The sequence below is a fragment of the Apteryx mantelli genome, chromosome 5 (genome assembly GCF_036417845.1).
Source record: "Apteryx mantelli isolate bAptMan1 chromosome 5, bAptMan1.hap1, whole genome shotgun sequence".
NCBI classification, from domain to species: Eukaryota; Metazoa; Chordata; class Aves; order Apterygiformes; family Apterygidae; genus Apteryx; species Apteryx mantelli.
In genome coordinates, this window is record NC_089982.1 from 62312025 (window position 1) to 62338269 (window position 26245).

Here is a 26245-nt window from a genome sequence, read left to right on the forward strand (position 1 = left end):
GAAAGTCTTAACATCCTACAAAGTTAACCACATTCTGAATTTTTAAATGAGTGAATTACAGAAAGCTTACTGATCTCCCATGATTCACCAGGACTATTTAGTCTAAAACATTTACTACGTAATTTGAATGAAAACTATTCAGCTTTTTGTGAAGATGTTTAGCCACAAAAAGATATAGGTCATGGTTCTAACTCTCTTGAAATTAGTTGCTAAACTATGTTATCAAGGACAGTACAAAACACATTGCTTTCCTAAAGACATTCTGCATTTACTGAAAGCTATTAATGGGATGATATGGGGTAGCAAAGGAAAGAATAAATACATTTACTCAAGATCCACACCATTAAGGTATAGCCATATCACCTTAGGAGAGTTTGCTCTTTTTTTCCCAAAGAGTCAAGGATCATTGGCCTAAAAAGTAGGTTCTTCCAATTCCTGCTGATGATAAACAAATAAGACTCTGTTTCCCTTCTGTTAAAAGGTACAGCTATCTTAAAGTTTTAAAAGTAGGTGAAGAGCTCAACTTTTCCATGTTCTGTTCTTTCTCTCAAATTCAGATTTGACAAAAATCTTGGGGAAAAAAAGAGTTTGGAAAAGCTATGCTTGCAGAGCTCTCATTCCATAAATCCTTGCATCAGGTGCCTTTGACAGTCATCGTAAGGGACCTGTTATGTCTGCACTAAGTTCATAATCGTGCTAGAAGATTGAAGAGAAAGGAAAAACGGATGCGACACTAGATATCTGAAAGTTACTTAACAATGTGTTCAAAGGAAGATGATCAGTATAGAAAACGTGCCTTTCAAGTACAGACTGTCTGCAAGAAAGCATTCCACTGTAAATGCCATCATGGGTTGTAGGAATGCATCAACTGCAAAGCAGGGTTATAGACTAACCTATTTTTGGCAGTCCTCTGATACCATCCCACATAGCACTACTTCACACCTAACACCACCCGTCTGTGCTTTCAGGCATCTTAACCAGATCTCATTCTCCATTTAAATGTTGGCATCTTCACTAGCTCTCCCCTCTCCATTTTAACGGTAATAGGGCAGCCTAGCATGCTCCCTTTGTTGCCAGTCAATAGTGCATTTGTATGTCCTAACACAAAACCCAGATGTCACTGCCCTTTTTAGATAAAGCTGTGTATTCAGTCCTATCTGGAGAAGAGTTGTCAAAACACAGATAAAAGGCACCATCAAGATGAATGGAGCTAAGGCCTCACTCCTAAAACTCACCCCAGAGCCAAACCAAGGTGCCACCCTGGAAATACCTATGAACAAGAAGCCAGAACAGACCTTAGAGCAATGCTTCCAGATTATGAAGATGTCAACATGTTTCTTCCTGCTGAGAACATTTCTCATGTTGACGTCCTGTACAAAATTCACTACAGACCTAATATGACAGATCTCTATATCTGCAGCCTATGCCCACAGCTTTCTGTTGGTCATCACAGCTCGGCATCATTACTTGGCTGACAGAGCACTGCTAATTGAGTTTAGAAGCAGTGCTTAAACAAGGAAAGCCCTAGTAAATGAAGAGTAAGAGCTGAAATTCATTCTTCTCTTCTTTCTCCATTAGGCATACTACAGTGTTATCAACAGTCTTCTAAAACTGTAGTCAGATTGTTTACCTGCATCGTCTGGTTCATTTAAAGGACTGCCATAATGACAGCACCCAGTACCCAGTCCTACACGATGCCTAACAGGAGTGTGGAAATACAAATGACACAACCAATGAACAGCAAGAGAAGAAATTCAGGGAAATTTATTAATCTGAGTCTCGGTCTCAAAATTCTTCTTCCTTCTATGTGGAAAAGCAATGCAGAAAAAATACCACAGCAGAAAAAAGGCACAAAGCCATACTGATTTATCTGAAAATGGAAGATATTCTCAAGATACTAGCTGAAATAGTAAGAATGTTCTCATATCAGTACAGTCAGAGCAAGCTAGCTGGACTGATAGAAAAGAAATTAAAAATCACCAAACAGACCTAACCACTGTGCCTTTCCAAATGAAGTGACTACATGATAGTGTAGTGTACAGAGAACTGTGACCAATAAAAAAAGATACTGATAAAAGAGTGTAAACAAAAGCTTCCAATAATACACGTTGGCCATGATCACGAGCATTTCTGGAACTCCCACCACTTATTTACATTATCACATAATAGATATCAACTTTGATCTACTTCATACTTCATTCAGCCATAAGTTATAAAGAGACGCAGAAAAAAAAACAGAATCTGTTCTCTTTTTAGGGTTTCACTCCCCTCTCCTCCCAAGTTAAGAATGCTAGTGTGGGGTAAATCAGGTAGACAACTAGTGAACATGGAAATTCAGCTGAGCTGTACAGCTCACTACATTAGACTCCTCTGATAATCACATCTTGAATTCTGAACTCCACAGTACTTCCTAAGTGTTGTATTTAAGTATTGCCTTACCCATGAAACCCAAAACAGAGCAGTGAGTATTCAACATTTCTAACAAATATAGGTGTTGAGTGCCTTGAATTGGATGACCAAACTTGAGGTCACTTTTAAAAGCCTTGTCCTTGACATTAAAACTTTGGGCTCTAGATAAAACTTTATAAAGAGAAAAATAGACTAGGATCTCCACTGCTAAAGCGTAACTTTTCCTCTTTTCTATTCCTCCCCAGGCCCTGAAATATATTGATAGTCAAATCCTGCAGCACTCTTTCACTCACTGTAAAATTATTCTTTTCTGCATACTGAAGCATCTATGAGAACCAGCTGCAGATCTCCTCCTACGCTGCTATGCATTGCACACAACAAAGAATAAAATAGTGGTTCTACTATCCAGACATAAGACCAGTCAGAGTAAAAGGATTCATATACACAGATAAGGGAATTCTTTATGAGAAAAAATTGGTTAGTGTAACAGGCAGTAGAAGAAACCATGGTAGAAAATTGGAATCATAATCATGAATTAATTTTGTGGTTGCCTATGGAGAACTCCTCCACCTGAATGTGATGAGCAACATGGAAGAAAACAAAAAGTTTTTTTGGAAATACTAACAAATAGACAGTAGAGACTAGCATGTTAGCCAACTGTATATGGGTGTCAGCTTTCCAATACTAAGCAAGAGATGTCAGAGTGAAGGTAAACTGCGGAGAGCCGTGAAAGCAAAGACACAGTTTTCGTTGATGTAATGTGATAAAGAACAGGGAACCAGTCAAGGAATGAAAGGAGATGGGGAACAGCTGGCTAGGAGAATTACTGTAGTATTCTCAATGGGTATCAGCAAGAAAGACTATAGGTGAAGACAAGGAAAAGCATTTCTGCAGTAACTGAGATGCAAGATAGCAACAGACAGATAATTACAGTTTTATGGGCACAGAAATTTATCTGTGTAGAAATCTGTATTTACCTCTGTGTAGAAAGACAGAAAAAGTCTTATCTTAGGAGTATGGACACATAACAATTGCAAGTGTGAACTTTTATGGATTAGCTACCACTCCACCCCAGCTGTTTGTGGGCATGTTCTTCCCTAGTGTAAACAAGCAGTTGCATTTTCTCAGATCCTTCATTTTCGATGTATGAAATCACACAGGACAATACAAGACAAGTAATAGCTGCAATTTCACACTGCAACTTACCTTGCAGTAACTGATCGACTTAGTCACAGAATGGCTAACCAGAAAAAGACTGCAAGACTGACACAGAATTTATATGCAAGAACATAGGGAAAGTTGTGGGAGCAAGTAAAATTGCCCAGATATATAAGAATATGTATAAAAACAGAAAACTTACAGGATGCCCACAAAAAGCTGGAGGGGGATACAAAGACAATACTCTAAAAGGACACACAAATAGACCAGCTGAAGGAGTAAGAAAAGAAAAGAAGGAAGAAAAGAGTCCAAGGAAAAACTCCTTTTAGTGCACAGTTTTCTTTCCCCAAAGAATGATGTCAGCACTAGGGACTGCCAGTATTTTAGCCACACCTAATATACAAATGGACTGGGCTCTTTTGGGTTGTTTCTTTTAAATATGTGGGAAAGCATTATCAAGTCTTTAAAAATACCAAACTTTGAGTATACAAAAGCATAACAGCCTACAGGAAGTAATTGTGTATATGATTCTGTACGTTATGAACAAAATATAGGGATAGAACTGTAAACTAAGTTTTTGTACAAAAGAAAGCATTTCTGAATTTTGAAGTCAATAAAAGTCAGCCTCTGATAGTGATATGTCAAATAGAAATGTCAATGACTTCCACACAATGCTAAATCCTACAGATTATATTTCAACGAGATTTATCCAAAATCTGAAATTCCAGCACGTATTTTTGGGTCAAAGTCTGGGTAACTACCAATACAGTTTTAAAGACAGACCTCTTGTACATAATTGTCTAAAACTCCAGAGCACTTCTACAAATCCCCTTTTCCATGGTTTGCATTGGAGGAGATTGGAAGTTATAAAAAGCTCCAAAGAAACAAAAACAGCAAGAAACATTTAGAAAGAAGTGCTAGCCATCCAAATTTCCATGACAACAGTTCCAGTGAGCTTCCCTCACTGGAACTTGAACAGCAGACCAATGGTCCAGTAAATGTAGAGAGGCAACTGTTAAGATCTAATAAAAATAAGATATTTGGTTACAGAGCTCCTTGGAATAAACACACAAAACCCCGAAAAAGTTTGACCAAAAAAGAAAGGGACTGTTCAGTTTTGCTCAGCTTTGCCATTTTCCATATCTGGGAGTGTGTCTGTGTAACTATGCACATGTAGTCTCTTCTCCACAAACCAGCAGTTTTGGAGGATATCTGTACCTGAAAATCCTGTTTGGTTAGTGCATATCAGAGATTCCCCCTGGAAAAAAATACACGTTTTTAATTACAGTGATGATGTGGTAAAGGCACAAAGAAAAGCATACACACGTTCAAAGCCAACAACTCTGGGGTAAGGAAGAACTTCCAGGTACTTCACCAAGATTAATGTAAGATTTTTTTGTAAGGTGACCATCAACATGCGTGCTTACATGTGCACTGCACTGAGAATGGAAGGACATTCATGCTTTTACTGTCTCTTCACAGTGCTTCAGTTAGACTTCTTTCTATCCATCACTATCTCACAGAAATCCTTTATATATCAAAATATTACAGTGACTAAATAAAACGTGTATTTTTTTTTCAAATCAGGCTTGATGGTGGCATGGTTTATTTAACCTCACATAGCAAAATACAACAATGTATATAGCTAGCTAAGCTACATCAGGGTGCAAATTTGCAATACAGCTAAGCTGATGTAATAGCTCACAGCTGCCGAAAGCAAAAATCCTGCTCCCACCACAAGCTGCTGTCATGAGCTCCTGTTGCTTTGCCAGTGCCAGCCAGCTCGGGTATTTGACTGACCACAGGAAGACAAACTAGCAGAAAAACACTCTAGACTCTGGAAGGGGGCAAAAGGGCTCGCTGGATTAATTTGCTCCCAGTGAAGTCAGATGAGAATTTGGGACCAGTGCAAGAGAGACCATGGGACATGGGGAGCAGAAGCAGCCGGCCTCTTGGTGCAGCAGCTCACCGTTAGATCTGCACATCTGTGAAATCCCACCTTGGAGCCCCTGAGCTGATGTGACGGTGTGCTCCTTCCCCCCCCCCCCCCCCCCCCCCCACTGACATGCTCTCTCCCCCTCAACCTGACCTCCCTGTAAACAGCACGTATGCAGGGGCTAGTTGAGCATGTGCCAGCTAAGGCCCATCTAGCATGCAAATATGACTATGAGTCAATCATCTCCCCCCCATAAATAGGGGGCAGCCCAGAGCCCCTTGAGCTCTCCTGCACGGCAGTGGGCTGCACTGCAGAACCTCCCCTTGAGCAGGGATGCCTCTCAAGGCCTCTCAAGGACTCCTCGAGGCTGAGAGATTCCTTACTCGCAACAGATCCTCAGTAAGTGATTAATAGCATGCTGAACTTTTGCGAACTTTGTGAAACTTTTCTAAGTTATATCTCTAATTGCTCACATAATTCCTTAGACATAAACTGTTGACCAAGTCTGAGACTAGGACTGGATCCAGCTGCACCTAGGCTCCTCCAAGGAGGAGTTTAGAAAGCAAGGGGGTCCAGTTTGAACCTCGTGACTCAATGGGAGGGTTCCCTTTGCACATACTCCTTTAGACATAAACTGTTGACCAAGTCTGGGACTAGGACTGGATCCAGCCACACCTAGGCTCCTCTCCGAAGGAGTGTGGAAAGCAAGGGGGTCCAGTCTGAACCTCCTGACTCAACAGGAGGGTCTCCGTTGCGCGTGCATCTGACCCTGTCCTTCACGCGGTAAATAACTGAGTGAACCTTGCCAATCGAACCTTGTTAAATCGTTCTTATTTACAACTGACCTTTGTTAAGTCGCGGTCTTACTGCAATAAACAGTGCTGCTTCCCTCTCACGAGTGAAGTGCATCACTCCTTTTGCGACAGCTGGCTTACGGCGACGACAGAAACAAGCACCAGGGAGAGTGCAGGAGCGCAGGACTGAAGGTGGGGAAGTAGGAAGGCACCGTTCAGCAACAAGGAGGCGTGAGGCTGGGCACAGCAGCACTGCGACGCTGTGCCCCCGACCCCATGTGGCAGCGCCGTGGCGCTGGCGCAGCAGCACAGGTCAGGCTGGTTAAGCCCCGCAGCGCACACTGCCACAGCCTCTGCTGCTTCCAACAGTCTGACCTCGTCTGCGCGTGGCATGCACATACCCTCAGAAACCCCAATACACCATCCCTTTCTATCACACCCCAAGTCTTCTTCTAGAAGGAACAGATCTCACCTTCCTGACTTTTCTAAAAGGAAAGCTGAACAACTCCTCCCCAAACAAAAACAAAACTGAGAACAAGCTCTTAAGGCCTGAAAAATCACATTAAACAGTAGTGGAAATGTCAAAGTCCCGATAAAAGAAAAATCCTCTGAAGGTCCCCACCCCTCACCTCAGTGCCAGCTACCAGAAAGCTGTATGTATGCTGTGTGTCCAGCTTCTCTAACAGGATTCTCAAGTATTACACAAGTGTGACTACTTCAGTATTTTAATTTGGATCAGGAATGTGCTTTTGAAGGTACCCTCCCAACCCATTTATTCTGCAGTGGATTGTGGTGTGGAGCCATCTCAAAATGCCCGAACTGGAGTCCCTTTAGACAGAGCTAAACTGGAGGATGTGTTCCAGGAGTCTATTTGATGCGTTTCGCTACAAACAGGCATTCAGTCCACGGGATCAGACTAGGGACATTCCAAAATAAACCCCCCTTTCCTGAACCAGTTACGTGTCAGGTCCCCAGCACCAACACTTGCACTTCAACAATCTGCTCCTACTGCACGCACACTACTTGCTAATATAGGGGCAGCCTGTAAGTGATTTACCCAGGCTCCAAGCTGTAGCTTTTGCACACCTGGGCAGCTCATCCAGGAACATTGCTTTGCCCTTTCAGGAACTTGCAGGCACATGAAAAGAGGTAGTAGAAACTCAGGTGTTACGTTCTATTCCGCCTTTACATGGTAAAGATACCTCAACCTCCTCCTTGCTTCTAATAAAATCAAACCACGTTTCTCAGAAGGATTTTACTTTAAAACTCTCCTATTAAAATGTTACAGTTACATGTTAATTCAGAATTGTTACCATAACATGATTAAATCTATTAAAATCTATTTAAAAAAATCTATTAAAATCTATTAAAATCTATCTAAATTATCTGCTGGAAAGACAACACAGCTAGGCACAAACAGTCCTGGAGGTTCCTGCAGAGCATTGGTGACAACTTCTTGACACAGGTGGTGGAGGAGCCAACAAGGAGAGGTGTGCTGCTGGACCTCGTACTAACAAACAAAGAAGGACTGGTGGAAGATGTGAAGGTCAGGCGCTGCCTTGGCTGCAGTGACCATGAGATGGTGGAGTTCAGGATCCTGCGAGGAGGCAGCAGGGCACCAAGTAGGATCGCAACCCTAGACTTCAGGAGAGCAAACTTTGGCCTCTTCAGGGACCTACTTGGAGGAATCCCATGGGTGAGGGCCCTAGAAGGAAGGGGTGTTCAAGAGAGCTGGTTAATATTCAAACATCACCTCCTCCAGGCTCAAGAGCGGTGCATCCCTATGAGTAGGAAGTCAAGCAAAGGAGGCAGGAGACCTGCATGGATGAGCAAGGAGCTCCTGGCAAAACTCAACCAGAAGAAGGAAGTCTACAGAAAGTGGAAAGGGGGACAGGCCACTTGGGAGGAATATAGGAACGTTGTCAGAGTATGCAGGGATGCGACGAGGAAGGCTAAGGCCCGTTTGGAATTAAATCTGGCAAGGCATGTCAAGGACAGCAAGAAGGGCTTCTTCAAATACATCAGCAGCAAGAGGAAGACTAGGGAAAATGTGGGCCCTTTGCTGAATGGGGTGGGTGCCCTGGTGACAAAGGATGCAGAGAAGGCAGAGTTACTGAATGCCTTCTTTGCTTCAGTCTTTACTGCTCAGGCCAGCCCTCAGGAACCCCAGACCCTGGAGGCAAGAGAGAAAGTCTGGAGAGAGGAAGACTTTCCCTTGGTGGAGGAGGAGTGGGTTAGAGATCATTTAAGCAAACTTGACACCCACAAATCCATGGGCCCTGATGGGATGCACCCACGAGTGCTGAGGGAGCTGGCGGACGTTATTGCTAGGTCACTCTCCATCATCTTTGAAAGGTCATGGAGAACAGGAGAGGTGCCTGAAGACTGGAAGAAAGCCAATGTCACCCCAGTCTTCAAAAAGGGCAAGAAGGAGGACCCAGGGAACTACAGGCCAGTCAGCCTCACCTCCATCCCTGGAAAGGTGATGGAGCAGCTCATCCTGGAAGCCATCTCCAAGCACGTGGAGGAAAAGAAGGTGATCAGGAGTAGTCAGCATGGCTTCACCAAGGGGAAATCATGCCTAACCAATCTGATAGCCTTCTATGATGGAATGACTGGCTGGGTAGATGAGGGGAGAGCAGTGGATGTTGTCTACCTAGACTTCAGCAAGGCTTTCGACACTGTCTCCCATAGCATCCTCATAGACAAGCTCAGGAAGTGTGGGTTAGATGAGTGGACAGGGAGGTGGATTGAGAACTGGCTGAATGGCAGAGCTCAGAGAGTTGTGATCAGTGGCACAGAGTCTAGTTGGAGGCCTGTAGCTAGCGGTGTCCCCCAGGGGTCAGTCCTGGGTCCAGTCTTGTTCAACTTCTTCATCAGTGACCTGGATGAAGGCACAGAGTGCACCCTCAGCAAGTTTGCTGACGATACCAAACTGGGAGGAGTGGCTGATACACCAGAGGGCTGTGCTGCCATTCAAAGACACTTGGACAGGCTGGAGAGGTGGGCGGAGAGGAACCTCATGAAGTTCAACAAAGGCAAGTGCAGGGTCCTGCACCTGGGGAGGAATAACCCCATGCACCAGTACAGGTTGGGGGTTGACCTGCTGGAGAGCAGCTCTGCGGAGAAGGACCTGGGAGTGCTGGTGGACACCAAGTTAAGCATGAGGCAGCAATGTGTCCTTGTGGCCAAGAAGGCCAATGGTGTCCTGGGGTGCATCAGGAAGAGTGCTGCCAGCAGGTCGAGGGAGGTGATTCTCCCCCTCTACTCAGCCCTGGTGAGGCCACATCTGGAGTACTGCGTCCAGTTCTGGGCTCCCCAGTACAAGAGGGATGTGGCACTACTGGAGCAAGTCCAGCGAAGGGCTACAAAGATGATTAGGGGACTGGAGCATCTCTCTTATGAGGAAAGGCTGAGAGAGCTGGGCCTGTTTAGCTTGGAGAAGAGAAGGCTGAGAGGAGATCTTATCAATGTGTACAAGTATCTGAAGGGAGGGTGTCGAGAGGATGGGACCAGACTCTTTTCAGTGGTGCCGAGCGACAGGACGCGAGGCAATGGGCACAAACTGAAACACAGACACTTCCATCTGAACATGAGGAAAAACTTTTTCACTGTGAGGGTGACAGAGCACTGGAACAGGTTGCCCAGAGAGGTGGTGGAGTCTCCTTCTCTGGAGATATTCAAAACGCGCCTGGATGCAATCCTGTGCAACGTGCTCTAGGTGACCCTGCTTGAGCAGGGGGGTTGGACTAGATGATCTCCAGAGGTCCCTTCCAACCTCAGTGATTCAGTGATTCTGTGAAAAACTAAGAACAACCAAAACCAATTCATATACTATATTGAGTACAAATAACTTGATGCTAAAACCAATACACAGAGTTTAATGTCTTTCCTTGCCTCAGCTTCTATTCTCCGAGTTGCAGCTGCAGGTCTTCCCAGCTCTTCCTTTCTGTTGCCAGGCCCCCCATTCATATTAGTAAAAAAGCTTCTCTTTGGGCACATCTCTTGGCATATTCTGTATATCTTTACTGTTATGTAAAATACCAATAAAACAGAGGTTGCGATTTTTTTTCCTCTCTCAATAAGAAGTCATTGCCATCCATTAGTATTTCAGTTTTAACACTTAAGCTGTAAAGGTTTTTAATTCAAAAGAATATATTTATAGTCAGGCTGTAATTCAGTTAACACTCTGATAGTGTTTCTATCAAAGATTTACTTGGTAAGCCACTAGGTAATGTCCATATTACATACACAGTCTCAGCTCCTTCAACTCCAAGAAGTTTTTTTAAGCATTTGATTTTAAAAACATGAGTATTTATTGGCTGGCATAGAAAAAACGTGCCAACATGCCCTTAAGGTAGAGGCTTCTCAGAAATGCTGCTGCTGCTTCTGTATTTGCAGGAGGATGGGAAATAAAAAATTGGAATCGTCTTGCAGCCCTGTGAGCTGACCTGTGAAGAAAGTGGTACTACTACTTTGCCTGACATTTCCCTTAAAGACATTTTTATTCAGGGAATCCAGAGCCAAATTGCTGCTTTTGTGTTCTCAGAGACACCTCTGTTGCACATAAAAGACTGTTCCATTGTCCAAAAAAGACAGAAAAACAGAAACAGAAAAGCTTCCAGGCTATAATGTGAAGTAGTATTTCAGATCATTAAATGTAGAGCAAATAAAGTTAAACTGCAGTGCAATATATATATGTATGTATATATAAAATACAAGCTTAGTTGTACCATCTCTGACGGAACAGGGAATTTTTCCTGCTCCTGCAGGATCTAATATTTTTGTTATTGGTTTGGCCCAAAACATGATTACCACATGAAGCCAGTTAATAACACCAATTTCCAGAGAGCTTTTCAGCTAAGGAAAGTAAACTGGAGCCTCGAAGTTTTGACTTGTAGAGGGCAGGACCTGCATAAAACAGCCAGCTCAGATACCTACTCAGACTTGACTTACTATTAAATTTGAAGGTCGACATGAATCTGAAAGCAGGTGCTCATAAGAAATTAATTCCGAGAGGCATAAATGATTCAAAAGGAAAGGCTTCGTAAACTGCAATTTACATGCCCAGGAATTTCACTATAGAAACAACTTACCACTTATTAAGCACTCTTAATGGACTGCAGAAATGCAAAGGGCACTGACATATTACCTCTCTACAGCCACATAAAAGCTCTGTGAGACTGACTGTATTCTGCACTTCTCCTATGTAATCGGGGACATCGAAGCAGAGAGGGTGTAATTCAGGCCTTGCGTTCATAGAAAGAAATGGAAGGACTAGGAATAAAAGCAAACAGCTCTGAAGAGAACATAACTGCTGAGTAACAGAGCAGTCTCACCCCAGAACTGACTTCATTTCAAATGCTGAGCGCATATTCCTCAGTCATCGTTGAGACCCCTGCGGGGGAAGCTGGCGAGTGACTGGCATACAGAAAACTATGTGCTTAAAACGTCCAGCGTGTTCAGCAATCTACACTTAACCCTAAACTGTCAATCGGCAACAACATTTTTCCCCAAACAAAAGCCAACCTGGAGAAAACCACTGAATAGCAACCTAGTATTCTCCGAGAGGGGCATCGCTGGAACGCGGGTCCCAAAATGGGGGTCCTGCAGGCGCCCGGGTTTCTCTTTGCTGCGCTGCAGGCAGCCTGCCCGGGAGACACGCGAGGCTTCTGCCCCTCCAGCCCTACCCGCAGCGCTAACGGCTTCGAGGAGATGTCTTCCACAAGTGGAACCGCAGTATCGGAGCCTTTTCCCCCCAGTTATTCCTTGTTCTTCCCTGACACTATTTCTCAGCTAATTCTCTGGTTCTTGCTACAGTATCCAAGTATTTAAATTTATTTAGCAACAGGATTACGGGGAGAAACGCACTAGCGCAAACACAGGCTGTACACCATAGGACACCACCACCGTTTATTCACCTCTGCAAACAATTTATCATCTTAGAAGTACAAGTTTATTGGGCTTTAGATAATTTAAAATGACAGCATCTGTGGTCTTCCTGATTTATTTGGCTAAAATGCACGTCATTCACCAAGGGGTTAAAGATGCCCAAAGAAGCTCAACTTTGCTGCAGGCAGTGGGGAACAAGCGAAAGAGGGAAGTCTGTACAGTTGTAACAAAACGTCCGCATAAATGAGTATGGTCTATCCTAAAACAGACATGGAAAAAAGACAAGATGGGCCTTTCAAAACACTATTTAAAAGGGGAAAAAAGGGGGGGGGGGGGGAGGCGGAATTTCTTGGGCTGTCTGATTTTCAGTCTCTCGTTCCTTCTCATTCTCTTCCAGAAGGCAAAGCACTTTAATTTGTAGTTTCTGGCCTAAACAAAGAAGCAGATTGTGGCCCCTAAGCATTCTCCCTCAGAGGTCTATTAGGCCCTCTTATTATCCAGGAAACAATAGAAATAATGGCAAAACATCAGCCAGACCAATTCTACTGAGAGCACTAAATCATATTAGAACTCCAGAAAAAAAATAAGTGACATTTCCACTCTTACTATAATTAGTATTTAAGTAATGTTTAAAGGCAGAAGCCAAGTAACTGAGCCTTACTGCACTGAGTGGTATAGGAACTTTTCTTTTTTTTTGAATGCCTTGTGAGCTTCCCAACTGAACAGAGCTCATAGGCAATTCTGCCTCAGCAATCACTGAAAAGTTATACTTCTTACTTTGCCACTGGCAATTTCAGAGCATCTACTGCAAATCTACTCCAAAATCCACTCTTCAGAACAGGAGAAATCCAAACGATCAGCTTCTTGGTCTGAGCTCCCAGATTAGCGACCCAGCTGGGACCAGTTACACTGCAAATCTACCCTAGGAGGGCCGTACTCTCTCCTGTGGGGGCTGGTGGCCCGTTCTCTGAGGTTCTTCAGGCTGCAGCAAGAAACCTGCAGCTCCCGGTTCCCTCCCTGGGACCGGCGGGAATCCTGCCTTCCTGCAGGCTGGAAGTGGATGGGACTGCAGAAGGCAGAGGAGGACTAGCCAGCCAGGGCCAGGATATCACCAAAATCACTGTACAAGAAACCTTGATTGAAATCATACAATCTTGCTTTACATTTTACCTCAGTTATTTTCTTTACTGGTTTCTTGTTAGTTTATAACCTTTAGACAAAATGAATTGAAGCTAAACACAGTTTTTATATTATATCTGATATTCCTTTTTGCTAACTAGAAAGACACACTGTGGATAAATTGCTTAAGTGGCTGAGAATCTGAGGATATATTTACTCAGATTCTCAATTTCTACATTTCATTATGCTAAGAACTGTTTCTTACTTTATTCCTTCAATAATCAATTCTTTAATTGTGATTTGTGTCAAGCTGCTTCTGAATAGAAGCTAGGAAAAAAATCAGAATTGTAGACAACTAGCACTGTAAAGTTCTTTTTTACCTAATCTAAAGCAGTATTAAATACAATGGATATACAGGTAAAATGCATTTTAAAAGTATCAAAAGACTATTATCTCCAATTAATGAATTAATGGTATGCAAGTACACCATAAATTGGTAAACATTTTGGCTCCAAAATGATTTATTTACTTTGAATAACAGTTATTGCAATGAACTAAACTGAATACACCTTAAAAATTAACATATTATTTCTATAGCTACAAAAGCAGCTGCAGTGCCTACCTAAAACTGTCCAAAGTTAGTTTCCACTTTCAACAAACTGTGTGTTAAGGTGTTTAGGCAAGGATTTTCCCTGAAGTCAGTTGTCTGATTTTTTATAAAACCATGCAGGAAAAACAGGTACAACTATTCTTTTTTTAATTAAATAATTTTGATAGACTAAAATAAGTCAGTACTTAAGAAAAACATTCATTATCCACCGAGTCATCATCCAAGCGGTGTAGCCAGCATCCATGCCGCCAACGCTGGCAACACCAGCCCAAGGAAGACTCAGCGCGGGCTTTCTCCTCGCACCCAGAATGGCCCCGAAACGGGCACCAGCAGCACTACCAAACGCATCACCAAGGATCGATTCTGCATGTAGATGGGAGACAAGCTGGGCAAAATACCACATAAAAGCCTGTAATGAAGACATATTCAAAGGTAACGTTAATATAAACACTAGGGTCCAATTTTACAGTGCACAGGAGTAAATTACTTCACTTGCAAGCACTTAGAGGCCTGGGGACTTGCACAGTGCCACTGAGCACTTGTGTTACTGGGTGGAGGTAACTCATGTTTCAGTACCAGACGTCGGGGCACAGCCCTATATGGAGGGGGGCAGCTTCCTCCTCCCGCGCCCTGCGGTCATTCCCTATTTGGGAATGGACCACCATCTTATAAAAACTGGAACGGCTTACATTTGTGTTGAAAGCATACAGCAGTATTTCCTACATTTTTACTGATCAGATTTTGGCAGGCAGGAAACCCTTCTCTTTTAATAAGCCTCATCTTATATTTCTAAACAAACTGCTTGGCTTTCTCTCTCAAATTAGCACTGCTGATTAATTGCCATTAGAAGAATAAACCTTTGCCATTAAAAAGAATAAAACAGCATTGTAACAGTTATTTTTGAAACCCCAGAAAACACTTCCAAAAACAAAGTTAAAAGTGTGTGTTTCTGCAAGAGCTTCTGTTACTTTCTCTAGAGAAGTTGCCAAGTCTCCACACTACAAGTTCTGCCTTGTCCCTCTTCCAAGACTAACTTCTTTCTGACTAGCGGCTTTGTCTGGCTGACAAGCTCACAACCAGCAGGGTAGACGGGCTGCCCTTCAGTGACATGGGTTACTCAACAGAATCGCTCGTTTTCCACAACAGCCACCTGTATATGAGATCGGTATGTTTGCAGCAGTTGGCATGGAAATCAGCCCCTATCATTCCCTAGGATAACACAGAAAGTCAGGCTGAACAGCACAGGTGGAAAACGGATACGCAGAACCATGGTGATAACAGGAGAGGGAACTACTTTTTAAACAAGTGCCCCACCAGGTAACCACTTCAACGGAGGAAAAAGCCAGGTGGGAAGAAGAAAGGATAAACCTCTGTTTTTCAGGGCATAGTTAAAACCAAGCAGACTCCTTTTAAGACAGAACAGAAAGCAAATCTTTCTACCTGAGGATCTCAATGAAGGTAAAGTCACACACTGAGTGTTTCCCCTTTACCCCCTTCCCAGGGTAGGTTACCCGTTCTGGGAGAGGGGTGCATACAATGATTACACAACTGGCCACTTACACCTGCCAAAACAGATGGGCGAACGAGGTGTTACAGGTCTACCTAGCAGACTAGACTGCCTGCTTGCTTAACTTCAAGTTACATTCTTATTTTTTTCAGCCAATTCCCTAAAGGAAGCCCTAATTCTTGCCTATCATATAGCTCCATTCCATCTACTTGTCCTCTTCTGTTTTATATGTGTCATTTTAAATTGAGAATTACTGTTAATTTGAAAAAAAATGTGTAACATCATCTCAGAACCATATTCCAGATTTTTGAACCATCTCTGCTGCTTTGCATGCATATGTACAGTTTCACAGCTACAGTGGAAGATACTACTGCAGTCCTAGACACAGAGATGCAAAACTCAGTGCCTGATACATACATTAAGTCATATTTAGGCAAAGAAGTCCCATATTAAAAGTTAAACTACAGCTCTTCATAACTTCTGAATATGACCAAATGAAACCAAACCCCGACCCAGCAGGAGAACAGCCCCAAGCAGACAGCGGGAGTGCTGCTGCACACTTCCCGGAGCGCCAGGAGCGTTACGCGGCAGCAGGCACCGAGACCGCACCTACCGCGCGGCCACAACTGCGCGTCCCTCTCGGCACCGCCGCGGCGACAGGGCCTCCAGCGCGGGCTGCAGCTGCCGGGCTCCTCCCCGGCCGCGGCCCCGGCCCCGGGTTACACGCGTCCTCCTTCATTCCTCGCTTTCACACGAGCTGCCCCGCGCTCTGCCCAGCCGCACAACGCAACGGGGCTCCCCGCCCGCAGGACTTGCCTGCGAGCGCGGCGAGAGCGCCGGCTCCCTCCTGCGCCCTCCTTCGCCTGGAAGGGGCAGAGGAAAGCGGGCGGGGGCTGCCCTACCTTGGCCACCCAGCTGAACAGCGGCGACATCCTGGGAGAGCCGCCGCGGCGCCCGGCCCGGCCCAGGCCCAGCCCCGGCTCCGCGCTCGCCGCCGCCGCCGCCGCCGCAGGAAGGCGAGGGCGCCCCGGGCAGCCGGCGGCGGGGCAGCAGCGCGGGGGGGCGGGGCGGGGCGGCACCTCCCCCGCGCCGGCAGCAGCCGCGAGCCGGGCGCGCCACGGAGCCGCGCACGGGCGGGCGGAAGGGCCGGCGGCGCCCCGGCCCCGACAGCCCTGCAGCACCGTGCCGAAGAGCGCAAAGGACAAGCGGCTTCCCCACTGCCGGCCGCTGCGCTTGTAAGTCATTTCAGAGTAACACACAGCACCCGCAGCGACCGGGTGGGGGGAGGGGGGGAACCACGCGGCCCATGTGACTTTCTGGAAATGTTCCAGCGTCCCAGTAATGCTTAAAGTTAAAAAAAAAAAAAAAAGCCAATAATGTTCTATTTAAGACCACCGTGATATGTTAAATTTCCAGTTAAGCTTTGCTATTTGTAAGTTAAATGCTATTTAGCATCACATACTAGCATCTCTACCTAAAGAAATAAGCTGTCAGAGAACAGAATTTAAAAAACACAGTTCAAGGCACTAGTATGCAAAGTTCTGGCAGTCAGGGAATGTTACCTGCCATCCAGACAGGAAGTGTTTTAATTGCTGTTTTCACTCCTGGTAGACTGCTATGAACACACACACCCCCCTCAGCTGCCTGCAGAGATGCATGCAAACAACGGCTTTCTCAGTTTGGAGGAAGGGCAAGGAAGTAGGAAAAAAGGCTTGGACTTCATGGGAAATATTCCATTTGGCCCAAAACAAAAAAGCCCTTTATCTTCTGTTACCTCAAAGAAAGAAAACTAAGAGCTAGATTTGCAAAATCATAACGGGAAAGAACAGGGGTTTGTTCTGCACCTCTTCCCAATACAATTCAACAGCTCAAAGTTAGATGCTGACGTGCCAGATTCAGGTCTTTACTTGTCCACAGACAACCAACCCACTAGGACAGTGTTCTGACCACAGAGCACTTGCATGCTTAGGGCTGATGGAATAATCCCCTGATTTAAAGCTGACAGGAGTCCACTTGTCCAAGTTATTAAACATTCATTGGAGGAAAAGCATGAAACTTCAGCATATGGGCTGGTGAGAAGCAGAGCCAACCTAACAGTTCACTGAGGCAGAAGAGGGGCAGATTCAGGCAGATACAGGCACTCCTGCCCTGCTCCAGAGCACACGGTTCTGCAGCTCCGTTCTTAGTTTACACAAAGTGCATGAGAGCGGCCGAGAGCACCGCTCCTTACTCCCACACACCTGGCATGCCGCTTCAGCAGCGCAGAATTAGGCAGAGAGGTCATGAGCCCTGAGAGGAGCCTCCTATCTCTTAGGTGGGAGGATGAGGACAAGCCGACAATCCTAATAATCAGCGAGCAAGATGACTGCATTTCTCTTTCCTACTGGATCTAATCCACTTCACTGTTGACCAGAATACGGCCCAAACAACCAAAAAAAGCAACAAGAATTTGATCAGCTGTACCCAGTATTTTTAAATGATTACACTCAACCTGAACCATAAGTAACCGTAAGTAATGTTTCTAAGGCAGACTGTAGAAAACCAGTAATTACTGCTAAGGCTGCATTTGCTACCTTCAGAGTCCTCGTGTGTGGTAAGGGGCCACAGCGGCCGACAGGACAGCACAGCTCCTGCGAACACAAAAGCAGTTCTTCAAAGCTTGCGCCTGCGGCATTTGCTATACTAAGCATGGCCTTTCAATCCACTTTCCCCTGAGGAACAGCAGATTAACAAATCAGAAAATAACAAATCCGAAAACCTACACAAAATATTAAGATTGAATCATAAAACGAGGCTAGAACACACAAAACTAAATAATAATGAAGCTGTGATGTTTCTGTTGTGAACAACATATTGCTGATTTTCTGAGAATGGAGGTAACCGATCGTGGAAGAAGTGACCTGGTGGCACGCGTGCCAGCGCATACCCCCCCTCCTGGCACTGCGGCTCCTTGGCCTCGCTGAGCTGGGGGTGGTGGGAACCAGGAAATCTGCTTCCACTGGCTGTTAGCATTTTCTATCTGAGTCTTCCATCTAAGTAATAGTTTACCCATCTGTAAAAGTAATGTAAGTCTTGACTAGTTTAGGTGGCTTGCTGAAAGACACATAGGTCATCAGGGGAAGAAATCAGATGCAGGAATTTGAAATTATGAAGATTTCTCTCCCAAAGCAACATTTGCCAGGAAACATTTGCAATATTTGCCACAAAATACTGCCCAGTATGAGCTAATAAATCAATGTGCCATTTACTTATGGTGACCTGCTCATGCTTGGAGAGCCCAAAGCCTGTCTGGAGCAGGCATTAAATCAAGTATACAACCTATGCTACAGTTTCTGGGATTAAAACCCTAACAAATACATTTCATATTTTCATAAAAGGAGAATAGAGATCCATTATTCTAATAGTTTTACAGTTTAAATTAGAGGTGAATAACAAGGATAACAAGGCTTACTCTTTCATTATGATACTGGCTGTTGGCAATTTGATTGAATGGGCTTTCTTAGCCATAAGCCCAATAAATGACCAAATATGACCGACACTCACTCTGGTGGTGGTCTCTAAGGGTTTATTGGCATGACAGAGGGGAGAAATTTTCACTGCTACCACAGAACACATACATGAATAAAGGACATCTGTTCTCAGAGCTTTAAATTAGGCACCTTACAAGAACACTAGAAGTACTTACTATTTAAAGTATATAACTTGGTCTACTTTTATTTAATACAGCAACTGAGGGTAATTGTGTGCTGCTTGGCATTGTACAGTATATCTACTATTTGGCGGTAGCATTAGAGTTACATTTTTCTAACACGGAATGTGAACATTATTTCTAAATAATTATTTCTGCCACTTTCTCTGAGGAGATCTGCCTCCATGAGAGTTTTTCCAGCTCCCCCTTCCCGCCCAGCACCCTTCCTCAGTGTTAAACTAACAATACACATATCCTCTGGGTTGCCATCAAACCCTGCTGTCAGTGAAAAGACCTGGCTGCCAGCCCCGACTGGAGCTGACTCAAGAGAACTATTCCCAGAGCGTCACTTTGCTCTACTTCAGCTTCTAAACTGCTGCATACAAGCAAACAACTTGCATGATTTTATATGCCCTCTGAAACCTTCTGCAGGCTATAGTACTGGGAGGGAGAGTGGTCTTGTGGAGAAGACACTGAAATAGGAGTTAAGAGTAACAGGGAATGACTTCCAACCCCTGCTGGTAACTTGTTTTCTGGCAAGCTACTTAGCCACTTTCTCTGCTTTAGTTAATCTGTAAAATAGAGATGGTGTTTGCCAGCCTTGAAGTAGGAAGGAGCAGGTACATTCACTGGTATTTGAGAAACAGCTGGCAGCTAGGCTTGAGTGTTCAGATAAAAAAATGTTTGATAATATGTGAAATTCTTCAGCATAAATGAAAATGTCATCGTTTTGCTCACCTTCCAAAAAAGATTGTTTCAGTAATGTAGTAGGAACAATAACTGCATTCATTTTTCAGGATGTTCAACTTTCTAAAAATGGAACCTCTATATTTTTCTATTTTAAGTTTGGCTTGAGCAAATAATGCCTCTCCAAAAGTAGTATATATCCATTTTAGGTAAATGGAAAAATTCTGGGCCAAGCAATGACATTTGTATTGCATAAACAATAAGTAGCACTTCACACCCTATTATCTAAGCTTATGATATTTAAAAAACAAAACAAAATCCTCATTCCTGTGAACTGTTCCATGTTATCATGGAAAATGTTAGCAAGATATTTGTGGCTGTTTTTTAAATAGTAGCAATTAAAATACTTCAAAGCCACAACTTAAAGCTTATATACTCAGAAAAACATTCTTTCAGTTTTACAGCTGTCTTTCACAAATTTACACAAACACAAATCCCCCCATTATTTCTTCTCATACAAAGCTCTCTGCATTCAAAGAAAGCATTTGTAAGAACATATTAAGAAGAAAGGAGACTACAGTCAACCTTTTCACTCAGAAGAGGAGTTTTTTAACTCATTCTCCTCTGATTTCAGCTTTCTGATTTCAGCCATTTAATGGCTGTAAATATTTTTAGAGTCTTCACAGTAGGTGGTGACTCAATGAAGTCTCACAAGGAGTTGCACTAAGACTACTAGCCCCAGCATTATCACCTGGACCTGGCCTCTCTGCTGCTTTTGTGGTAACTCTGGTGGTGGTTTTACAGCAGACTCCCTTTCATTTTGAAGCTTCTTCCTCTGAATTCGATTTAACCATGTCTCTGCAGCTATTCTTTCTATGAATCATCCCCATTGCCCACATTCAAGTTACAAGTTCTGCTTCTCTCTTCTTCTACTCCTGTTAGAGTGTGTCCTACACATGAAGGCCTTAGTAAATTCAGCTGAATAAATATGAGCAAAGAACATGCCTGCCAATATTTACCAGTATTCATTAGTTGGCCTTTGTTTACAAACACCCCATAATTGTTATCCTTCCTTACTTATTTTTAACTCTTTGTTAGCTTTTTCTTAAGTCTTGTCTCACCTTTTCCCATGCCAAGTAGCGGGCAAAACAGTTTTTCCTTTATCAGAGAAAAAGGATGGAGAAGTAACTACTGTGAGAGTACTGCTTGTCACATGAATTCAAAATGTAATAATAATTTGGTTCTTATATATAGCTAGACGAAAAGATATCAAAACAAAGGTCTCTGTTTACAGAACCCCCAGACTTTTATGCCACCCGTATACGATGCAAGATGAGACAAGGGATTCATCTGGATCCACTGAAGGGAAAGAGCAGTGAAGACAACAGACTTTCCTCTGGGTTTCAACCTATCCAAAGACATGATCAAGCTTGACTAGCTGGCTTCACTATGGTGAAGAAAAGAGTGAGTTTTGTTATTCTTTTTGACCACAGTGTAAACAAACTCATTTTTCTCAAAACATGATAAAATAAAAGATTAATCATAAACCCAAACTACCTTACCGAACAAGATGTGCCTCAGCCCGCTGAAGAGAGGAAATGGTAAGACCAGCCAGCTAAGCACTGGCAGCAGTCGCTGTCCCCCTTACCCAAGTGCAAACAGTGGGGCCGCTGGCCTGGGCTGCACATACAGGCTAAAGACAACAGCTTCAGCTCTCACTGAAGAAAGTGGCAGAACTTCTTGATGGTTTTCAGATATTCAGCAGAAACAGAAATGACAAAGTTTCGGGTTTAATCTTCTTTTGTACTGTTAGTGAGGTGAAAAGTGTAGACTACAGTGTTGCAGCTATCTGCTAACCAGTAGCCAACATGAAAAAGGCAAGACCTTGGGCCAGTGCCCAGAGATAATATGCAATTCACTCCCCTTGCAGCAGACAGGCAGAAGAGAATGACTCCTCACCAGAGCATGGGGCATGGACTTTAGCAATGGAAGGCTTTCACACAGCCTTTCTAATTATTGCTGCAGCTTTAGCTCCCTTATATGATTATCTTCTCAGCTATGAAATTTGTAACTGCTAAAATGCCCTGATTCAAGTGACATTAGCATTTCCTGGCATTGCCTGCTTAGGAATGAAAGGGGTTGGTGGGAGGTTAACTTTCCTCTTCTCAAACAGTCGCATGTGTCCTCTCCCCAACAGAGTATCAGAGCAGAACAGAGTTATCATTTGGGATCTTGGAGGGAGGGATTTGTGAGGGACAGGTGACCCCACACCTTGTAGGAGAGAAATGCAAACACCCCAGGGTTGCTCTGTGCTGCGGACAGCAGAGCGAAGCCCTCCTTGGGCAAGTGCTGGCCCCCAGGGAAGGAAAGATCAACTGGAGTGAGGTCATGAGAGAGATGATAACATGCATCGTGAAGCTTGTGTAGCTTTCCTAGTTGGTAAGATTCTTCCTGATGGGCCTGTTTTGGGCAAAAAAAGTAGGGTTGAGAGGTTTTTTTTTTTTTTTTTTTTTTTAAGAAAGGCCCATCTAGAATAAACTGATTGTTTTTCCTAGGCCTTGTGGCAGGCAGTTCTGGGGACAGCAAAGGCTGGGCTGACCATTTAGGTATCTTGAGTGGAACGGATCAGCTCTTAGGATCAGTTCTTAGCATTTGATTCAGAAAGTTCAGAGAGGGAAGAGTTGGAGGAAGTCCTTCATCAAACAAGGACTGGTGCAAATACTGCCAAGGGCTCCTCATCCCATAAGGGACCCACTCTTCCCCTGAGGATAAATGTTACACAGAACCTAAAACCAGAGAAAAGTAGCTTTACCCTTTGTACCTGAAGCTGGCTAGAGGAGGAAAAGCTGAAAAGGGGACACTTTTATATATATGATATCTGACCAAGAAACATGAGACATACCAAAAGTATCCAAGATCTTCAGGTACAGAAGAAAGGCAACATACAGAGGAAGAAAAGAGAGAAAACCAAGGCTATGGTTCAACAATAAACCCAATCTAGCTTTAGAGTCCTAGTTCATAAACCAGTTCATAAACATTGAGACCATATGACACAAAATGCTTATTGGTCTGAGCTTACTCTGCCATTTCAATGTTTTAAAAACACTGATGAATAAACTTTGGATTGGCAAGCTTTATGCTGGATTGTACATCTTCCGTCTTCCCGCAGACAGCAAAAAAACATAAAGCTGTCAGGAGCTTTGCCATGGGTTTTGACTAATTCAGCTGAAGCATGATCATATGTCCGCATCTGACCTCAATCAAACGTACACAACTGAGTGATCCAATTGTGATCATATCTCATATAAACGGGCATAAAACCACAGCCTGAATTTGCAGATAAGTCCAGGCAGACTGGTGAAGAGAGCGTTTGTGAGGTTGGGGACAAGAAAACCACATGGACAATGTGGCGAGTGAGCAACAGAGGAAACTGCATAGCAGGAAATTGCTGTGAAGAGATGTCAGAGGGTCCAAGCATTTATTCTGGTGTGTGATAGAGGGGTTTCTGGCAGCCATGAAACTGGGGCAGGAAGAGTGGAGCACAGGTGGAGGAAGCTGGCAGGCTACAGCAGCAGGGAACAGAGCTAAAAAACGGGGACAGATGCTCCCTGGGTGCAGTGAGCAAGATGCAGGTTGAACACTTGAGTTCATCAGGTCTCAGCAGCTGCTGAAACAATTGGAAATCTCCTGTTTTTCTCCCTAGATTTCTTGGCCCCTTCAGTGTGACCAAGCTGAGGGACAAATCACCGAGCTTTTGGAGCTCTCAAAATGGGACCGGGAGCCAGGTGGGTGCAGCCACAGCCACCACCTCAAGAGGACACCACTGTGCCAGTGGGGCAGTAGCCCCCCGCCCTGACACCACTGGATAAACAATGAAATATGATGCCAGACTGTTTATTTTTAAAATCCCTCTGACAACGGGACGTGAAGAATGCAGATAATATTGTCTGGCACTGGGGAAAGTGCAGTGACAGAGCCACATTCCTCTCACCCCGGCTTCCTGCTCTCGCTTTCCCGTGCCCCCTCCCTCCCCAGCGCCCCTCTCCCCTTTGGGCTCCCCCAGGCAGGCACCAAGGGCTCCCTCAAGTAGGAGAAAACCTCCCAGATTTTAGGAAGGGCATTCTGGACCACAATTAATTAAGGTTTATAAATGAAGTCTTCCTTGATCTTGAAATTTATGTGGGTAAACCAAGTTACTTAGCTAGGAAGAAAGATACTTTCTTTGAAAATATGTCTCATTTCCTTTGAGGAGAAGCACTATCTCGTGCTGGAAAAAAGTTAAAATACTAAGCACTTCTACTTCCATTACTACCAGTAATGGATAAGTGAAGCAACAAAAGCAGTCTAGAAAACGTGGAGGAAAACCAGACTATATCTCATCTGACTGGTTAAAATCAAAATATAATTATAAAATTTATCTATTCCCCATGTGCCATGAATAGTATATTATTACAATTGCCTATTTCCATTATATGGGCCTTCACATCAGTTAAGATGCCCACATGCACTTTATCCTACTATAACACTCTAGTAATGAATAATATAAAATAAACAATTTTGTACATGTAGTTTTATGGAGTAAGAACCTGGCTCTATTTTCACATGATTAACTATAAACTTGAAAATAGTCCCACTGCCCTAAGCATATATTATTTTGTGAACTTTAGTTACAACAGTAGGAGACTAGGAAAGCATCCACAGCTCCACAGTATGGAGTACCATGAAAAGTAGCCTGTCTTCTCAGTTTTCTACAGCATAACTTTATAAATCTAACAGCACTGATGTATGCAAAAAACACATTAATTTCTCATAATTGTGAATTCAGTAACAACCCCCATAGACAGTACACAAATTCTACCATAATTTTACTTTAGTCCAGATATTCTAAAGCAAGATCCATTTCATAGTAAATGGGAAAAATCAACAGTTTGAACAGAACTTTAGCTTTACCCATTTTTTCCCCTCATAAAACCATAATATTCTTAGCTTTGTTGGGAAAAAAAGAGTAAAAACTAACAATTCAGGTTTACATCTCAGCAGGTCTAGGTTCCAAAACTCACCTACAATGCAACACTGCTATTGCAACATACCTATGATGAGCATGCAGATGTAAAAGCTATTCATTTGTAAAGGATCCAGTCCTGCCCCCACTAATATCACAGATTAAGTTTCTACTATATCCTTTCTGTATCTTAAAGGTAGGTAACAAAAAGAAAAAACAAATACCGTATTTTCTTGTTCTTTTCCAGAATCAAGCTGAAGAAATTTTAATTTCTGCAGTGTTGCCCTCATATCATAAGCCTCCCTGTTCCAGTGCTTGCAGACGACCCGCAGCGCGAGAACTGCAGCAGACTCTGGAGAACTCCAGTGGCCGTTGCCACCAGTTAAGAAGCGTGCTCAGCAGCGCGGCCCGGCCCACGTGCCGCACCTCCTTCCCATCGCCGGCCTTTCCATTTGATTCCAAGCTGCAGCACAGCGCTTCCCTGGACATTTCCTGTGTAATGTGCCATTCAGAATACCACTGGAAGCTTACTAACATCATAATCTGTACATACAATAATTTTGCATGATACATGTCAATCTGCCTTTTTATTAAATTATCTATAACTTTTATGTTGCACTGTTGATTTTATTCCTTCTCAAGTATCTTGAGAGTGGAAAATTGAATCAGCAATGTTCCCTAAAAGATGTTACACTTACTGTTTCTCATCTCTCTCCTTCCTCTGCTCTACTCAGAGGTTAAGATACATCAGAAGTGTATCTTAGGCAACAGCATGGACTCTTTTTTCTTGTGCTTTTGTATGTCTTTGGCTAAGACATACTGTCTTTTGATAACAAAAGACTGCAGCAAAACATCTTTAAAACCAAGAGCTGCTCTACCAATCTGACAACACCGTTTTCCCACATCTCAGTTAGTTTTTCTTTCAGAAGTTTGCAGTTCCTGGCTTCAGAGCAGACAATACTCTACATACATCTTGTTATTTTAAACAAATTCTGTCTGACTTCTAAAAATACACTGGAAAATACTTGTGAAATATAACACACAATACAGAGACTTTTAAAATATAGCAACAGGATTTGTCCTCTTGATCTTTTGTGGTTTTGATAGAGCTGAATCACTTCAAAGGGCTCAGGATATATTACTGTAAGACACAGGGCATGTTTCTGCCACATGTGCTGACTGCACTTCCGCTCCTCGCTAAAACAATGGAACGCTTAACAAGCTGAATCAGCGGTCCTGCAGCCATGAAGCCACACAGACAACACGGATTCATTCAGCACAGGTTTCTTTAACCATTTCTTAGGACTGAGAATGCCAGGATAGATGTGTCATTTCACATACATGAGTGTTACAAGACTTCCGGAATAGGTAAAATTCAAGAAATGTCTTCCTGAACACATGCTTTCATGAAGAAAGCCTAGAATATTATTTCCCATGTGCCAC

The 26245-nt window shown here is 43.5% G+C and overlaps 1 protein-coding gene and 1 long non-coding RNA gene across 10 annotated transcripts in view; one reads left to right on the forward strand and one right to left on the reverse strand.

The window, feature by feature from the left end:
* Window positions 1–26245, reverse strand: part of TBC1D1 (TBC1 domain family member 1) — a 130561-nt gene that overhangs the window by 80259 nt on the left and 24057 nt on the right. Inside the window, exon 1 of one of the 9 annotated variants that reach the window (XM_067298147.1) lies at window positions 16328–16357. The exons of the other annotated variants lie outside the window; for them this stretch is intronic. Within the exon in view, the coding sequence (XP_067154248.1) occupies window positions 16328–16357 (30 nt within the window). Of the gene's footprint in view, window positions 1–16327; window positions 16358–26245 lie in introns of those variants that run through there. 9 annotated transcript variants of the gene reach the window in all.
* On the forward strand, window positions 16545–25381 carry LOC106490156 (uncharacterized). Its single transcript, XR_001293555.2, has 4 exons — window positions 16545–16660; window positions 21095–21264; window positions 23504–23585; window positions 25050–25381. It is a non-coding gene; the product is annotated as an uncharacterized lncRNA (long non-coding RNA).